Below are 14,413 nucleotides of genomic sequence, written 5' to 3'. Positions count from 1 at the left end.
TCAAAGAATCTGAGCTCTCCACTGGGGTTTCCCAGCTTCAGGGAAGCCTTCTGGGCAGGCTGCTCCAACCTTCCTGCCCTCGAGCCAGGTGGAGGAGCCCGGGCTCTGCTCCTGGCCAAGTGGAGCACTTGGCTCGCCGTGGCCTCTCCTGGAGAGCGTCTCCTCGTTGGCTTCCCAGCGCCTCTGGCTGCGGCTGCAGTGGGCACAGACCTCCCAGCATCTCCTCAGCTCATCAACCACCTCCATTAGCGGGAGGTTGTCGACACTGAGGAGGTCAAGGGGAGGTTGGCACTCAGCAAGGGGGGCAGCGGCTCCCTTGCCATGACAGGGCCCTGCCTTCTCTGCTCCTGCCCACCCAGCATTAAATCTGCTTCCCAGCATTCAACCAGCCAAAAAACAACCTCCCTCCTGCGTTGTCACACCTTCTGCAGCTCACGAGGCTCAGGTGTCCCCTCGCTGGGGCTCCCCATGAGGCTCAGACCCCCTGGTTTGCTGCTCTTCCCCCATACTCCAATACTTGTATTGGCAAAGCTCACTCCATGCTGCCCCCCCCCAATCCACAGCCCTCCTCATCCCTAAGGTGCCCCCAGCCTCTGCACCACACTGGGTGCCCAGCCAGCACCACCCACACCCATTTTTGGGCACCATCGTGGCAGATCCCCCATTAACCCCCCTTATATATGCACAGTATATATATATATATATATATATATATATATATATATATATATATATATATATATATATATATGTATGTATGTATGTGTGGGTTTTCTTCCATAAAAGCTGGCTTGAAACCAAGACAAACCACTTGCTTTGGTCCATAAAGATGCCTTTTGGTACCAGCCATGGCATGGTGTGACCACCTGCAGCCCATCACTGTTGGTCCAGCACCAGAGGGTCAGATCCTGCACAGCCAGTGCAGCCCATGCTCTGTGTGTGTCCATGCAGAGCATCCCAGGGCATGGATGCCCTTTCCAGGGCCAGTGTCCACCACTAGACATGGATGTGCTTTCTGCTGGCTCCTTGTCCCTCTGTGATGTCCAGGCTCAGCGTGTCCCTCCCCTGGCACTGCCTGAATGTACGGAGGGTGACACACACACCAGAGCAGAGCCAGTGCCAGCAGAGCTTTGGGACTGTCCCCTGTGTTACCAACCCCTGAGCTCACCTTGTCCTGGGGATGCCTCTCCAGCCCAACCCCTCTTGTCGCCTGTTTCTGAGCAGAGAAGGGTTTGACTGGGAACTACATCCTTCACCATCCGTGTGTCCCATCGCAGTCATCCATCAGTCCTGCAGCCTTCCTGTTCCTCCACCTGCGGGGTCCTTTCCTACCTGTCCATCAGTCACTTAGACATTACTCAGCCTGTTCATCACTCACGGAGCCGCCAGTCCCCCCGGGCTGATGTCACCCCCTCACCACGGTCATCCATCAGAGCGTCGTTAACCACGACCAAGGGCACCCGCGGCACCGGAACGTCGTGCTCAGCTGATGTCCCCTGTCCCTTTCCCTCGCAGTTGCTCCCAAGGGCCCGAAGATCACGATGACCCCGACGAGAGCCCGCGTCGGAGACACCGTGCGGATCCTGGTGCAGGGATTCCAGGTCAGCACCCACTGTAGGGGCGATGCCATGCCAAGGGACAGCCTTGCATCCACACCAGCACTTTGTGGGGTTGGCTTGGTGTCCTTGGGTTGCGTCATGGTCCCTGCTTTGGAACGGGTTGCCCAGAGAAGCTGTGGCTGCCCCAACCCTGGAAGTGTCCAAGGCCAGGTTGGACGGGGCTTCGAGCAACCTGGGCTGGTGGAAGTTGAGATGAGATAAATCCTAAGGTCCTTCCCAACCCAAACCATTCCAGAATTCCACACTTCCAGATGTACCCCATCCTTGCTCTGGGCACAAGGCAGGGTCTGCTCCCTCCCTGTCCCATCTCACCCCCCACCATCTCCCTGCAGAATGAAGTCTTCCCGGAGCCCCTCTTCACCTGGACGCGAGTGGGGAGCCGGCTCCTCGACGGCAGTGCTGAGCACGACGGGAAGGAGCTGGTGCTGGAGCGGGTGCCGGCCGAGCTCAACGGCTCCATGTACCGCTGCACCGCCCAGAACCCGCTGGGCTCCACCGACACCCACACCCGCCTCATTGTTTTTGGTACGGGCTCACCCTGTGGGCCACCCCTCCCTCCACACACCCTCCCTCATCTCCCCCCCACTAAAACTGTCTCTCTGCTGTTTCTTTCCCGTTAGAAAATCCAAATATTCCCAGAGGACCAGAAGACTCCAACGGTGAGTGGTGGTGGCAGCGCCGGTACTTCAACACTCAGCACTCAGGGAGGGAAGTACTGTGCAGAGAGGATCTCTCCTTGCCTCGCCCCAAGCCCGAGGCCATCTCCCCTTGCCTCATTCCAAGCCCGTGGCCATCTCTCCTTGCCTTATCCCAAGCCCTCACCCTTGGCATCAGAGATGTCCCTGCACCAAAAGGGTCCCTGCAGATGCTCTCCACAACATCCTTGACCTGCTTCCCACCCCACACAACCCCCCCCAGCAAGTTTAGAAGGCGCAATCCCCCTAGAAAAAGTGGTGAACCCCTATTCTGCTTTGAACCCAAGCAAGGAAACGCAACTCCATGAGTTCCCCATCCCTTTCTCCTCCTCTCCAGGTTCACTTACCGGCCACTGCGGCTTCAGGTTAGTTTTGGCGCTCACCCTGACAGTGATCCTGGAGCTCACGTGAAGTTTCACCTGCCTCTTCCTCCTCCTCTTCCTCCTCCGTTCGGCTCCACCCGGCATCTCCACCTCCGTCCATCGGTTCTCTCGCTCTTTTTTTTTCTATACTATTTACAGTCTCGATCTCTTCCTGTTCTGTGTCTTGGCTTCCTCAGACAATTTAATTAAAAGGAAAAAGAAAAACCTCCCCTGGTAGAAGGTTGTAATTAATGTTTTGCCTTGTGTTGGGGTTCCCAGCACTGTCTCAGGGTACCTGGAGGCTTTGCGAGGCCTTGGAGGGGGTGGGGCATATCTATGATTCAAGGACCAAATTTCCCCTGGAAAAATCCAGTTACACCATTCCCACTGCACCCAGATGCTCCAGATCTTCAGGGGAAGGACCTGCAGATGTCCCCAGTGTGAGGGACGCTGGGGACAAGCCCACACACACGCGTGGATGGCAGCGCTGGGAGCCCAAAAGCTGCGGATCACTGGCCTTATCCGAACCTGGGCTGGGGGGAAGCAGCTCTGCTGGGAGACAGGGCCATGCACAGCACTTGTCCCGGGCTGGTGGTGAATCACAAGTGACAGGCAGCTCCCAACCCAAAATGTCAGTGCTCACACATGAGCGGGCAGCGCATGTCCCGTCGGGCACCAGCCCGCACCCGCCCCTGCTCCGTGCCACCCTCCCCGTCCCTCTTGGCTAATCGTCTCCATGGAAACGGAGATCCCGAGCATTCCCATGGCCCCCCATCCCGGCGTGGCGTCAGTCCTGCTGCAGGATGGCAAAACCCCGGTGGGTTTGTGCCCATGCTGCCCAGCGCTGCAGGATGCCCATGGTTTTCTCTGCTTTCCTGCCCCAAGGTACCCGGAGAGCATCCAGGATCCCCGGGGAGCAGATGTGGAGGGGAAAGGATCCCAAGGACGAGGCGCTCCCCTGCCTTTTCCTCTGGGAACTCTTAATCCTAGAGGATTATCCAGTAGCCGTGTGGCGCTTCATCTTTCCAAAGCCCCCGACGAGTGCTAAGCATCATTATTACTATTATGATTAATTATTATTAAGCAGATTCCATCCCTTCCCTGCTCCGTTGCCAACCTCGCTGTGAGCGATTTCCCAGCCCCAAAGGAGCCCAACAACCGCTTGGCAGCTCAGGAGCTTCTTCCCGTCCACAAAAGCCCAGAGTTTATAATTGGACTGGAAGCAACACGGGGATGGATTGGGACTGGCTGGGATGTGGGAGAACCAGCAGTTCCACTTTCATCCCGAAGGAACAGCATCTGAGCATCCAGCCCCCTACAGATCTGCTTCTTCTCCAGCTGCTCCCACCGTTCCTCCCTGGATGAGAGGGAAATCTTCACTTTTTTAGAGGAACCTTCATTTTTCGGGGAACCCTGCGTGACTCAGTTAACGGCCCCGGTACGGAGCAGGCAGGAGAGACCCCCCAACACACCGAGGATGCTTCTCGCCGTGCTCGCTGGATTGGAGATGCTCCAAGGGCCTCATCCCGACGTGATTAAACAACCATTAGGCCTTCTCGCTCCAAACAATGAGGATTTACAGGCGCCCAAACCTCCATTTAAATGCAAATGTGGCGGGTTTAGGCCGGAACCGTGGAAATGAGGAGCTTTGCCGCGGCGCTGCCACCATGTCCGGCTCTGCTCGGTGCCACCTCAGCAGCGACGTGATCTCCCCCTGCAGCAGCTGCGAGAGGAACGGGGAGCTCAGTGGTCCCGCATCCCAAATCCACCCCAATTTGGGATGCTCAGCTCCTTCCCCGGGGATGGGTCCATCTGTAGGTTGGGATCTTCTCAGCGGCAGCACAGGGGGCTTGGGAGCCCCTCCTCATTTTGGGCAGAGGTGCTGCCTGCTTTCCCCAATTCCCCCCAAGGCAAGAGGCCCAAAGAGATGCCACCCCACCAAAGGAACCCATCCACGCCGTGCTGGACCCCGCCTTCACCTCCTGCCCCTCCTCATCCTGCACCCACCACCCACCAGCCCTGCCTCCCCCACCCCCCCCACCTCCCTCCAGGTAATTACAAAGGACAACAATTAAATCCCCCTTTCCCCCCGACCACACATCCCATTGTTTGAGGACCTGGCAGTGAATAATGCAGAAGGCTGGAGGGGAAAAGAGCTGCTCAGGTTGTTTCATTATTGATGAGAGATGACAGATCCGCGCCTGACAACCTACCGAAGAGATATGATTAGCTTGTAAAAAATTAAGCGCCTTTCTGAGGGCTGACGAGAGCTGAAAACCCCAAGGAGCAGCGTTATCGATGTTCCCTCATTTTAGGGGACTTTGAAAAGGTTTTAGCAAAATTTGGAAGAGGTAATTACATTCAATTAGAGTCACAAGTGCCGAGACGTCACTGCTGCTTCTCCCGCTCCCCGACACCACCCATCATCCTTCCCCCAGGCAGAGATAAATAGGGATTTCTCTGCTGGACCTGAATTTTTGCCGTGGGTTCTTCGGGGTTGTTGGGGTGTGGGACACCAAACCAGGGATGCTCTGGCTCCATAGGGTGGGGAAAGGCAGCGGGAGCTTCGCTCGGTGCTTCCCCTGCCTCCCCCACCTCATTACCGGGCCCGGGGTTCACAAGGCTGCCAAGGACATGCATAATTCATACTTCTCAACTCTCAAATGCCGGGATCTTTGTAGATCCTCCTGCAGAATAAAAACCACGGCAGGAGAGACGGAGAAACCAGGGGTCAGGGGTGGCCAGACCCTTTACCAATTAGCCAAGCCCCGAAACACGTGCCCAGACTCAACACATGTTCCTGTTACCCTCAGCTTCAGGACTTTCTGGGTTTACAGGTAGGAGGGACACCCCTTTTCCCAGGGTTTTGGCCAGACCAAGCCCTCAGTGATAGATTTTTGGGCCCTGTGCCAAATGGGATGGAGGAGAGTGGCTGGTGGGTTTGGCTGGTGCTGGTTTGGCCTTTGGTGAGAACTCAAGATGCATCCAAGGGATACATCACACCATCCCTGCTACAAAGTCCAGCTTTTAATCTAAATATCCTCCTCCCCTCAACCTCTTCATTGCTGCTTTTCCCCACACAAGATGACAACGTCCCAAATGCTCCCCCAAAAGCCACTGGTGGGCTCTCCCTGTCACCAGCAGGGATGTGCACAGGGGTCCCAGAGTGCCAGCCAGCTCTGGGAGGTCACAACAATGCTTCTTTTCCATCCTCTTTAGATATATCTCTATATATTTTGCTATTTAGCACGTGATCCTCCACCTAAGGAGCACCCCTGGCAGCTCTGATGTCAGATACACATCCAGCTCCTCTGGCACCACCACGGGTCCTGTCCTAAACCCAGCCCGTGACATTTAGTGCTGGGACCCTCCCAGTGCCCCGGGGAGGGGTTCAGAGGCTCCTCCCCATCACAGAGGGCAGTGCCGGGCTCTGCAGGGGCTGCTGAGGATCAGCAACGCGTGGTGTGAGGACCCACGACGTGTGCAGCTGGGACACATCCCACCCAGCCCATCGGAACATCACCTGGGTTCATTTCGCAGGAAAATCCCACCGGATCGGGACAGAGCAGGCAGGGAGTGAGTCCCTGCATAGAAACAGAAGCTTTCACACCACCACTACCTCCCTCTCCCTCATTTTGGCTGTTTCTTTGCTCCCTCGTTCCTTTCTGGATCTCTCAGCATGTGAGATGTTCCCCTCAGGGAAAGGCAATTCAATTTATCACTTTGAATTCCTCTCGCTCAGGGATCTCCTCAGCAGCAGCACAGCCAGAGTGGTGGGGAGCGATGCCATTCCCCAGGCTCCCTCCTCTTCTCCCCTGTCACAGTCCAAGCATTGGGCCCTGCTTGCCTCGGGGACTCCGGGGACAACAATCCCCCTAAATCTGAAATTCAGACCAGGCTCATCGTCAACATCTTCCCAGGGGGGGAAAGAAGCAAATGTGACACAGCCTGGCGTCCTCCTGCCTCACTTTCCCCACAGTGGTTCCAATCCCCACGGATATCCTACACACATCCTTTCCCATCCCTTATCTCTGTTCCTGGTCCTAATGCTTGTGTTTACTTTCCTTAGCTCATCCCTCTCCTCGAGCACACAGATGCAGGTCGTTGATCCCGGCAGCCACCAGTTGAACTCCTGCCTTTATTTTCTTCTCAGTGCCAGGTTTTTCCCCCCTCCCAAAGCCCGCAGCTCCTTTTCCACCAGCTCTTAATTGCCCTGCCACTTCCGAGCTGGCCTCGAAGAGACCCCAGGATCTTCCAGGCTATTTCCCGTCACCCTTCGTTAACTTCGTGCTGCAAACCGAGGCCACCGAATTAGTCACCCGGCTGTGCCGCGGAGCAGCTGCTCGGCGTCAGACCAAAGGTCTGCCGGCTCCGGCCGCTTCTCCCTCCTCTCCCTGTGTCTGCACCGAGGGATGAGAAGCATTTTCAAACAAAACAACTTTTCTCCGCAGCAATTTCCCCCTCCCGTTACGTGATCCTTTTCAAACAGCGACAGGAATGAGGAGGGAGCACCTCGGGCTGCTCTGAGGGGATATTTTTCCTCCTGTTGCTTTTCCCTAAACCTGTTTTTCCCAGGCTCATAAAGCCGGCTCTGTGCCACCTGCTCTGGGCTGCACCTTTCTCTGGAGCCCAGCCCAGCCCAGCCCCGCCAAGCTCGTCCGGAAACCTCCCGTGGCTCTGCCCGCTCAAAGTCACCTTGCCCCAGACCTTGGGCTCCACTCTTCGGCCTCGCCCGGCAATCATTAATCGGCTGCTCCGCATTCCCGGTATGGAAAAATGCCCCAGCGGGCAGCCGTGTCCTGGCAGTCCGACATGCAGCTGGCCGGGAAGCTGGTCCTGTCCGCCGCCGCTCTGCTCCTCCTCACTCTGGCGTACAGGTTTTACAGGACCCGCTCGCTCGCTGGGGGCAAAACCCCGCTGGCTGACGAGGGACAGCACAGGGAAAACCCGCCCCGGGATGGGGATGGGGACGGGGATGGGGATGGGGCGGTGGGTCTGCGACGGAGGAGGGTGTGGGGTGAGGAGGTGAAGAGGGATGGTGGGGACGCATCAGGGAGCATCCCTGGGACGCGGCTTGAGCCCCTCCGGGGGGATGGAAGGGCGACAAGCGGGGAGGAGGAGGGAGAGGAGATGGTTTCTGAACGGGGGGTGACTCGTGGGAGAGCCCGGCTCGGGCCGGCCATGAGGGAAAGGGAGCTGGGAAGGGAGCTGGGATGTAAGTTGGGAAGTAAGTCAGAAGGGAAGCCAGTAATTGAGCTGGGTAGTGACGCAGGTATGGAGCCAGGAAGCAAGTTGGGAAATGAGCTGCAAAACGAGTTGGGAAGTGAGTTGGGAAGTGAGCCGGGAAGCAAGCTGGGAATCAAGACGGGAAATAATCCAGGAGGCATGTCAGTGTACAAGCTAGGAAATGAGTCAGGAAGTGAGCTGGGAAGTAAGTTGGGAACTAAGTCAGCAAGCAAACTAGGAAACGAGTCAGGAAATAAACTGGCAAGCGAGCCAGGAAGCAATCTGGGAAGTAATCTGGAAAACAAGTTGGGAAGCAAGCTAGGAAATGAGTCAGGAATTGAGTGGGCAAGTGAGCCAGGAGGCAAGCTGGGAAGTGATGTGGGAAGGGAACTGGGAAGGGAGCTGAGCTCTCGTGACCCTGGGAACATGGCTGACACACTGAGCAGCCATTCCGAGAAGGAAACACTTGCTCCGAGCACCAGGGTTTCCCCAGGAATTTCTAATGCCCAGATGGCAGGTGATGGACGTGCCCAAAGCACGGAGAAGGATTTGGCTGGTGGAGGCATGAGCAGGGAGTCCAAGGGGAACAGGGAATCCATCCAGACCCTCAGTGTCACCTCTAACCTGGGGCTGCTGATGACAGCGAGCGATGCAGGGTCCGACACCTCCTACTCTTTCTCCTCGGTCGCAAAGATCCAGGTGGAGGAGAACTACATCCCTGAGAGACAGGGGAAGGACAGGGACAACCAAGCACTCCCTGGGCTCAGAGGCAAAGTCTACGACTACTACGTGCAGTCCATCTCCGAGTCGGTGCTGAAGAAGAAGTCTCTCCCCTACATCCCTCCGGGAATATCCCGGTGTCGCAGCTCCGAGCGGGTCAGTGAAGAGCTGCAGAGCTTTGAAACACAGATGCAGGACCCAGCTTTGGCAGCACATGATCCCACCATCTCCTCCACAGTCCCACCACCCACCAGAAGCTCAGAGACCTCTCCTGAGCCTCCATCACCCGGCCGCAAGAACAGCATCCTCCAGATCGCAGACAGCCCCCACCTCCAGCTGCCCATGGAGGGTTTTGGGGTCTCAGCTCTAGCTGGAACAACACCACCTGCAAGCCCCCAGCCAGGACTGGTGGCCAGTCCTGACCCCTCCCAGCTGCCACCAGACACCCACCTGGACCTGGGGAACTGCTACGAGGTGCTCAACACAGCCAAAGCGCGGGGGCTCAGAGCCCTGCAGGAGGCTGCCTACAAGGTGATGAGTGACAACTACCTGCAGGTGCTGAGGACACCCTCCATCTACGGCCGCCTCAACGCTGGTGAGCGGGAGTTGATCCTGCGGCGGAGGATGAAGGGGAAGATGTCCGTGGTCGTGGCAGATGTCAGCGTGCAGGAGCCTGACCTCCACCCCAGCCGCCTCTGCTACTACGACGAAGGAGGGGACTGCTGGCACCAGCTCTGCCCCGTGCCCCCAGAGGTGGTGTCCCAGGGCTGTGCCACGTGCAGCATGTTCAACTACCTCTTTGTGGTGTCCGGCTGCGAGGGCACGGGCCCGACACAGAGACCCTCCAAGCGCGTCTTCTGCTACGACCCGCTGACCAACATCTGGAGGGAGATCTGTCCCCTGAACCAGGCGCGGCCCCACTGCAAGCTCATCGCCCTGGACGGCCACCTGTACGCCATCGGGGGCGAGTGCCTCTGCACGGTGGAGCGCTACGACCCCCGGCTCGACCGCTGGGCCTTCGCGGCGCCGCTGCCCCACGACACGTTCGCGGTGGCCCACACGGCCACGGTGTGCGACGGGGAGATCTACGTCACCGGGGGCACCCTGCGCTACGTCCTGCTGCGCTACGACCCCCGCCTGGACAGCTGGAGGGCCAGCCCGGCCATCGGCAGCAGGGACAGGACGGCCGAGATGGTGAGCGCCAACGGCTTCATCTACCGCTTCGACCTGCACCGCGGCGCCGGCCTCAGCGTCCACCGCTGCGGCGCCAGGGCCAAGCTGTGGTACGAGTGTGCCTCCTGCCCCCTGCCCGAGCCGTCTGGCCTGCGGTGTGCCGTGCTGGGCAGCCTGGTGCACTGCATCGGCCGCCGCTTCCACCTCCGCTTCTTGGCCGACCACGTCTCGCCGCGCTTCGGGGCCAAGGAGCTGCGGCCCTTCCCCTCGCCCCACGGCAGCCTCCTCACGGCTGTGCTGGTGCTGCCAGAGGGAGGGACGGCGCAAACTCGGGTTTGAGCGCCCGTGGTTTGGTCTCACGAGACAACTGGCGGTGGCTCAGATGTGTCGTGATGGTGAGAGCTGGGAGGAGAAGCCACCAGCCCCCTTGGCACCATATCACCCGGACCTTCCATCAGACAGGGTCCTCCCAGTCCCCGGGACCAAGCAGGGAAACAAACTGCCCTTGGCCACTGCCGGTAAAGCCAGCCCTGAAGGCACAAGGAAGAGCAAAGCAGGAGCTGGGCGGAGCCGCTGGTGAGAGGTGTTTAAACACAGGTGTGTTTGCTGGGATGCAAATAAACGGCGGATCCCGCGGGCTCCCAGCTGTTCACTGCCCCTCGAGGAGCTGCTGAGACACCAGGTGGCTAATATTGACATGGACACGCAGCACATGGTGGATTTTAGGGTGGAGGAGCACGGCAGGGAGGTTGGATCTCAAGGGAGGTACCACCCAAAGGTCAGCTCTGTCAGCACTTCAGGTTTGATCTCCCACATCCCCTGGGGTTGGAGCCTGGGGGCTGGGGGTTGCCTCGTTATCTCTGCTCCTACCGGTGCCTTGGCATCTCCTGCCTTCTCCTCAGAATGGAATTGAACGTTTGTATATTTATATCTGTCTATATATTTATATGCACGTGACGTAAATAGGCACTATGGATTTGCAGACAGCTGGTCTTAAATGAAATTAAAGAGAACATTTGGTAAAATTAACCACGGGCTACTGCTGCGCCTCATTTCCAACCGTAGCCAAGTCTAATGGGAACAAAGCACCCGATGCATGTTTTACATCGCTAATTACTGCACGAACAGCATCTCTGAGGAGGCAACCAAAAGCAAACCAGGGCCCTGGATGTCAGCAGACGGTCCTTCATCACCCTTTTCCCAGGTTTCCCCGACCTCACTCCGTCGTCTCCGTGTCCTGCCAAAAGCTACTCTGGGTAATTGCATTCCCTTCCCCTCAAACAGCTCGTCATCAGTCATCTGTCAGGCCCACACGGACCAAACCAGCTCCAGACAGACAAAACCCTCCCATACCTGCCTCCTCAGTGGCTGCACGTCACGAGCATGAAGTCATGGAGGTGTGCAAAGTGCCTGTACATAAAGGGACGGTGCTGGAGTAGCCCATGGTATCACCTTTATCACAGAATCCCAGGATGCTTTGGGTTGGAAGGGACCTTAAAGCCTGTCTTATCCCACCCCCTGCCATGGGCAGGGACACCTTCCACCAGCCCAGGGTGCTCCAAGCCTGGTCCAACCCGGCCCTGGGCACTTGCAGGGCTGGGGCAGCCACAGCCTCCCCAGGTAATTTATGCGGTGCTGCTGGCGGTGGTTGAGGACAGCTCAGGTTAATGTTCTCTGAAAGTGCTCCCAAAGTATTTATTACTTCACTTGGTCACTGCCTGGAGACCTCGTGTTTCTGCCTTCAAGGGCTTTGTGTGAAGGTCAGTGGTGCCCACCCAACGATAGGAAACCTTGTGAGGCCACGTTAATTAACCCTGCCTGAGGTTTGCTCTTTAGCTGGAGCTGCTGCTGCTGGAGAATGGCTGATGCACCCTCTCCCTGTGCTGAAAGCTGCCTCGGTCCAGCCTCTTTCTCCCACCCTGGAGCCTCCTCTTGCAGTCCCAGGAGGGCCATCCTGGCACTGATGTGCCAGGACTGCAGTGTCCTGCATCCCAGTGTGTCTCTGTTTTACCAGCTTGGGCTGATAAACTTTATGAGTCAAAAAAAACCTCTCCTTCTTTTTATTGTTCTTATGTAACTCCGTGTTCTTCTGTTACCTCTCACACAGTCCTCCTTCTCCCATGGCAAAACCCGGATGCCAGCTGCTTCCCTGGCATATCCCAGCCCTCTGCAACCTGCAAAACCCTCTTGTCCCCATCAGCACCCCAGATTTTGGCATCCCTGTGCCCGCAGGTTGGGTGCCGGGGAGCAGAGGATTCCCGGGCATGGTGGGAGCTGGAGCCCTTCCAGGTGACAGCTTATTTTTTTTTTCATCCCCACAAAAGCTTTCCCAGGATCCTGCCTTTCTCATGGTGCCTCTGTTTAATGTTTCACCTTCCCTTTAACTCCTTTGCTGCCGGGCTGGAAGCTCAGACCCAGCAGCTTTTCCTGGTTCCCGTTGGGGTGGCGAGCAATGAATACCAACGACAGGGTGGGCAGCTCTCCCCCCGCTCCTGCACTCTCCAATATTAACAGGATTCGCCTGGGGAGGCATTTTGGAGATTAAAAACGCCTGGGGACATCCCGTGCTTGTTCTGCAGGGGAAGGACAAGCAGGTCTGGAGCAAAAAAAACCTGCGGCAGTGCTGTGGCTGAGGGGGGATGGCTCGAGGTTGACAGTGAAACGACTTTTGGCTGAGAGAAAGCAAAGGGGGAAGGACAAATGAAAACCGATCCTCAGACCTGGATGGTTTGTCTCCTGCTCCCAAATGCCAGCGCAGGGGAGGAGTCTTCAGAGGGCTGGCAGGTGTGGTGGCAGTGGTGGCATCACCAGACAACTCCTGTCACCACCACTGGATGCCAGACGTTGATTCCCAGCTGTGCTGACACACAACTCTGTGTTTCTGCTGATGGGCAGCAGCTTCCAACCACGGACTTCCCACAGGTCTGTGGAGCAGTTTCAGTGCAGCTTGGACATCAGGATGTTATTTATTTTCATTGGTCAGGTTGGCAAAGCTGCCCCAATTTACATGGAAAAGGGGTGAGAGGCATGTGGTGCATCCTGATTAACTCCACAGCCCCCCATGAAGCTACAAACCACCCCAAGAGTGTCCAAGGAAGGATGGACACTTAGAGGTCACAATAGATCCAGCTGGGGTAGGGCTTTACCTGGGAGATCCTGCTCTTGGGAGCCTCTTCCCTCACTGCAAGAGCAGCCTCTGCAAAGCCAGGCCCCCACTGCATCCAGGACCACCAGCAAGAGCCAACATTCTCACCCCTGGGCTCTTGAGCTGGGAAAACCAAATTCCATCATCCACTAACAACCCTGGATCCTTATAATTCCCTCAAGACAGTCCCAAGAATGTTTTGCAGCAAAGAGCTGCCTGGACCCATCACTGCCCTCCAGCCCCCTCTGCTTAGTTCATCTCCCCCCGAAAAATGATTCAACCACCAAACTGTGCTGCTTGGCAGCCAAATATAACCTTGGCACGAAATTCAGTTATTTTTCTTCTAATCAGGAAGGCCCATTATCTGCCCCCACCATGTTTATTTAGCCAATTACATGGTTTCATGTACATTGATTCAAATTCTCAATTTTTACATTTTTGATTACGATGAGAACCCGGCGAGTGACACATTCCCTGTTTGCTCTCTTTGCCTTCACCCTGTGAATGGGAATTGGGAGGCAATTAAGGAAGCGCAAAACCGGCATTTTAAAATCTTTTTTTTTTATTAGTTAAACACAACTACCTTCAGTGCTTTGGCTACAGCGGGGTGAGAAAAAAAAAGACCCAAAAAGCAAAAAAAAATGAGCTTATCCAGACACGTTGTGCATTTAAAATCGACGCGACACATGAAAGAAATATTAAGCGTAGCCAACTGACAAATTAAGTGTCTCGCTTCTGACAAGCAGGAGCAAAGTCGTGTCAGTGCTTGGGGAGCCGGGTGGGGATTTAAAGCCCGGGGAAGGGAAAGAAAGAGCCGTGGCAGCGGCTTTGGGTGCTGGGAGGGAGGTGACACCGCTCAGCCCCTGGTCGTTGTTTCTCCGAGACCCTCTGGAGAGTTGTCTGCCAAAATATCTCCACTGCCACAGGGGGTGCTGCCGTCAGAAAGGTTCCATGAGATGTTTGAAACCAAGGAATCACAGGGTCACTGAGGCTGGGAAAGATCTCCAAGGTCATCAACCTTTGAGCGAACACCCCGTGCAGATCCCAAAGTGCAGCATCCACGTAGGTTTTGAACGCTGCCAGGGACAGAGACTTCCCTGGGAGGGCTGTGAGGCACACCATCCTTTCAGCGGAGAAATCTATCCTAATATCCAACCTGAACCTTCCCCGGTACAACCTGAGGGCCATTCCCCGTGTCCTGTGGCCTGGGAGAGGCCACAAGGAGGAGAGATCTCCCGTCCTCTCCCACTCCTTTCTTCACCCTTCCATCAGCACGAGGCCCAGACCTGCCCTGGCGGTGCCGGAGGGACGTTTGTTGGCAGCGTGCGCGGCGGGGAGCGCTGCGGGGACATCAGCCAGCTCCTTGCAGCGCGGGGAGGTCAGTGCTAATGAAAAAGATGCTATCGCGGCGTCCCGCCAGACGCGCCGAATTAGCGGCGTTTGCAAAGACAAACCTTGACGAGGACGGAGGAT

The 14,413-nt window shown here is 56.7% G+C and overlaps 2 protein-coding genes across 4 annotated transcripts in view; both read left to right on the top strand.

The window, feature by feature from the left end:
- IGSF21 (immunoglobin superfamily member 21) overlaps positions 1–2,905 on the top strand; it is a gene marked incomplete at its 5' end in the record, with an annotated part of 21,882 nt that extends 18,977 nt beyond the window's left edge. The window contains 4 exons of the mRNA XM_027909521.1: positions 1,516–1,601; positions 1,952–2,144; positions 2,240–2,278; positions 2,652–2,905. Of these exons, the coding sequence (XP_027765322.1) occupies positions 1,516–1,601; positions 1,952–2,144; positions 2,240–2,278; positions 2,652–2,725 (392 nt within the window). The remainder of the gene's footprint in view (positions 1–1,515; positions 1,602–1,951; positions 2,145–2,239; positions 2,279–2,651) is intronic.
- A 4,785-nt stretch (positions 2,906–7,690) lies between these two features.
- KLHDC7A (kelch domain containing 7A) lies at positions 7,691–10,139 on the top strand. Of its 3 annotated transcripts, none has more exons than XM_027909524.1 (2): positions 7,691–7,932; positions 8,185–10,139. In XM_027909524.1, exons 1-2 carry the CDS (start codon positions 7,807–7,809, stop codon positions 10,132–10,134), a joined length of 2,076 nt encoding a protein of 691 aa, XP_027765325.1. In that variant the 5' UTR covers positions 7,691–7,806; the 3' UTR covers positions 10,135–10,139. The 3 variants fall into 3 exon arrangements, with proteins under 3 accessions (XP_027765325.1, XP_027765324.1, XP_027765323.1); XM_027909523.1 differs by having other exon boundaries at positions 7,691–8,050; positions 8,171–10,139; XM_027909522.1 differs by having other exon boundaries at positions 7,691–8,122; positions 8,171–10,139.
- Positions 10,140–14,413: the final 4,274 nt, after the last annotated feature.

This window comes from Empidonax traillii, unplaced genomic scaffold (assembly GCF_003031625.1).
Source record: "Empidonax traillii isolate 1590-97213 ecotype Southwest subspecies unplaced genomic scaffold, ASM303162v1 scaffold2191:size69482, whole genome shotgun sequence".
In the NCBI taxonomy this organism is placed as follows: Eukaryota; Metazoa; Chordata; class Aves; order Passeriformes; family Tyrannidae; genus Empidonax; species Empidonax traillii.
This window is presented reverse-complemented; position numbering and strand designations above follow the sequence as displayed.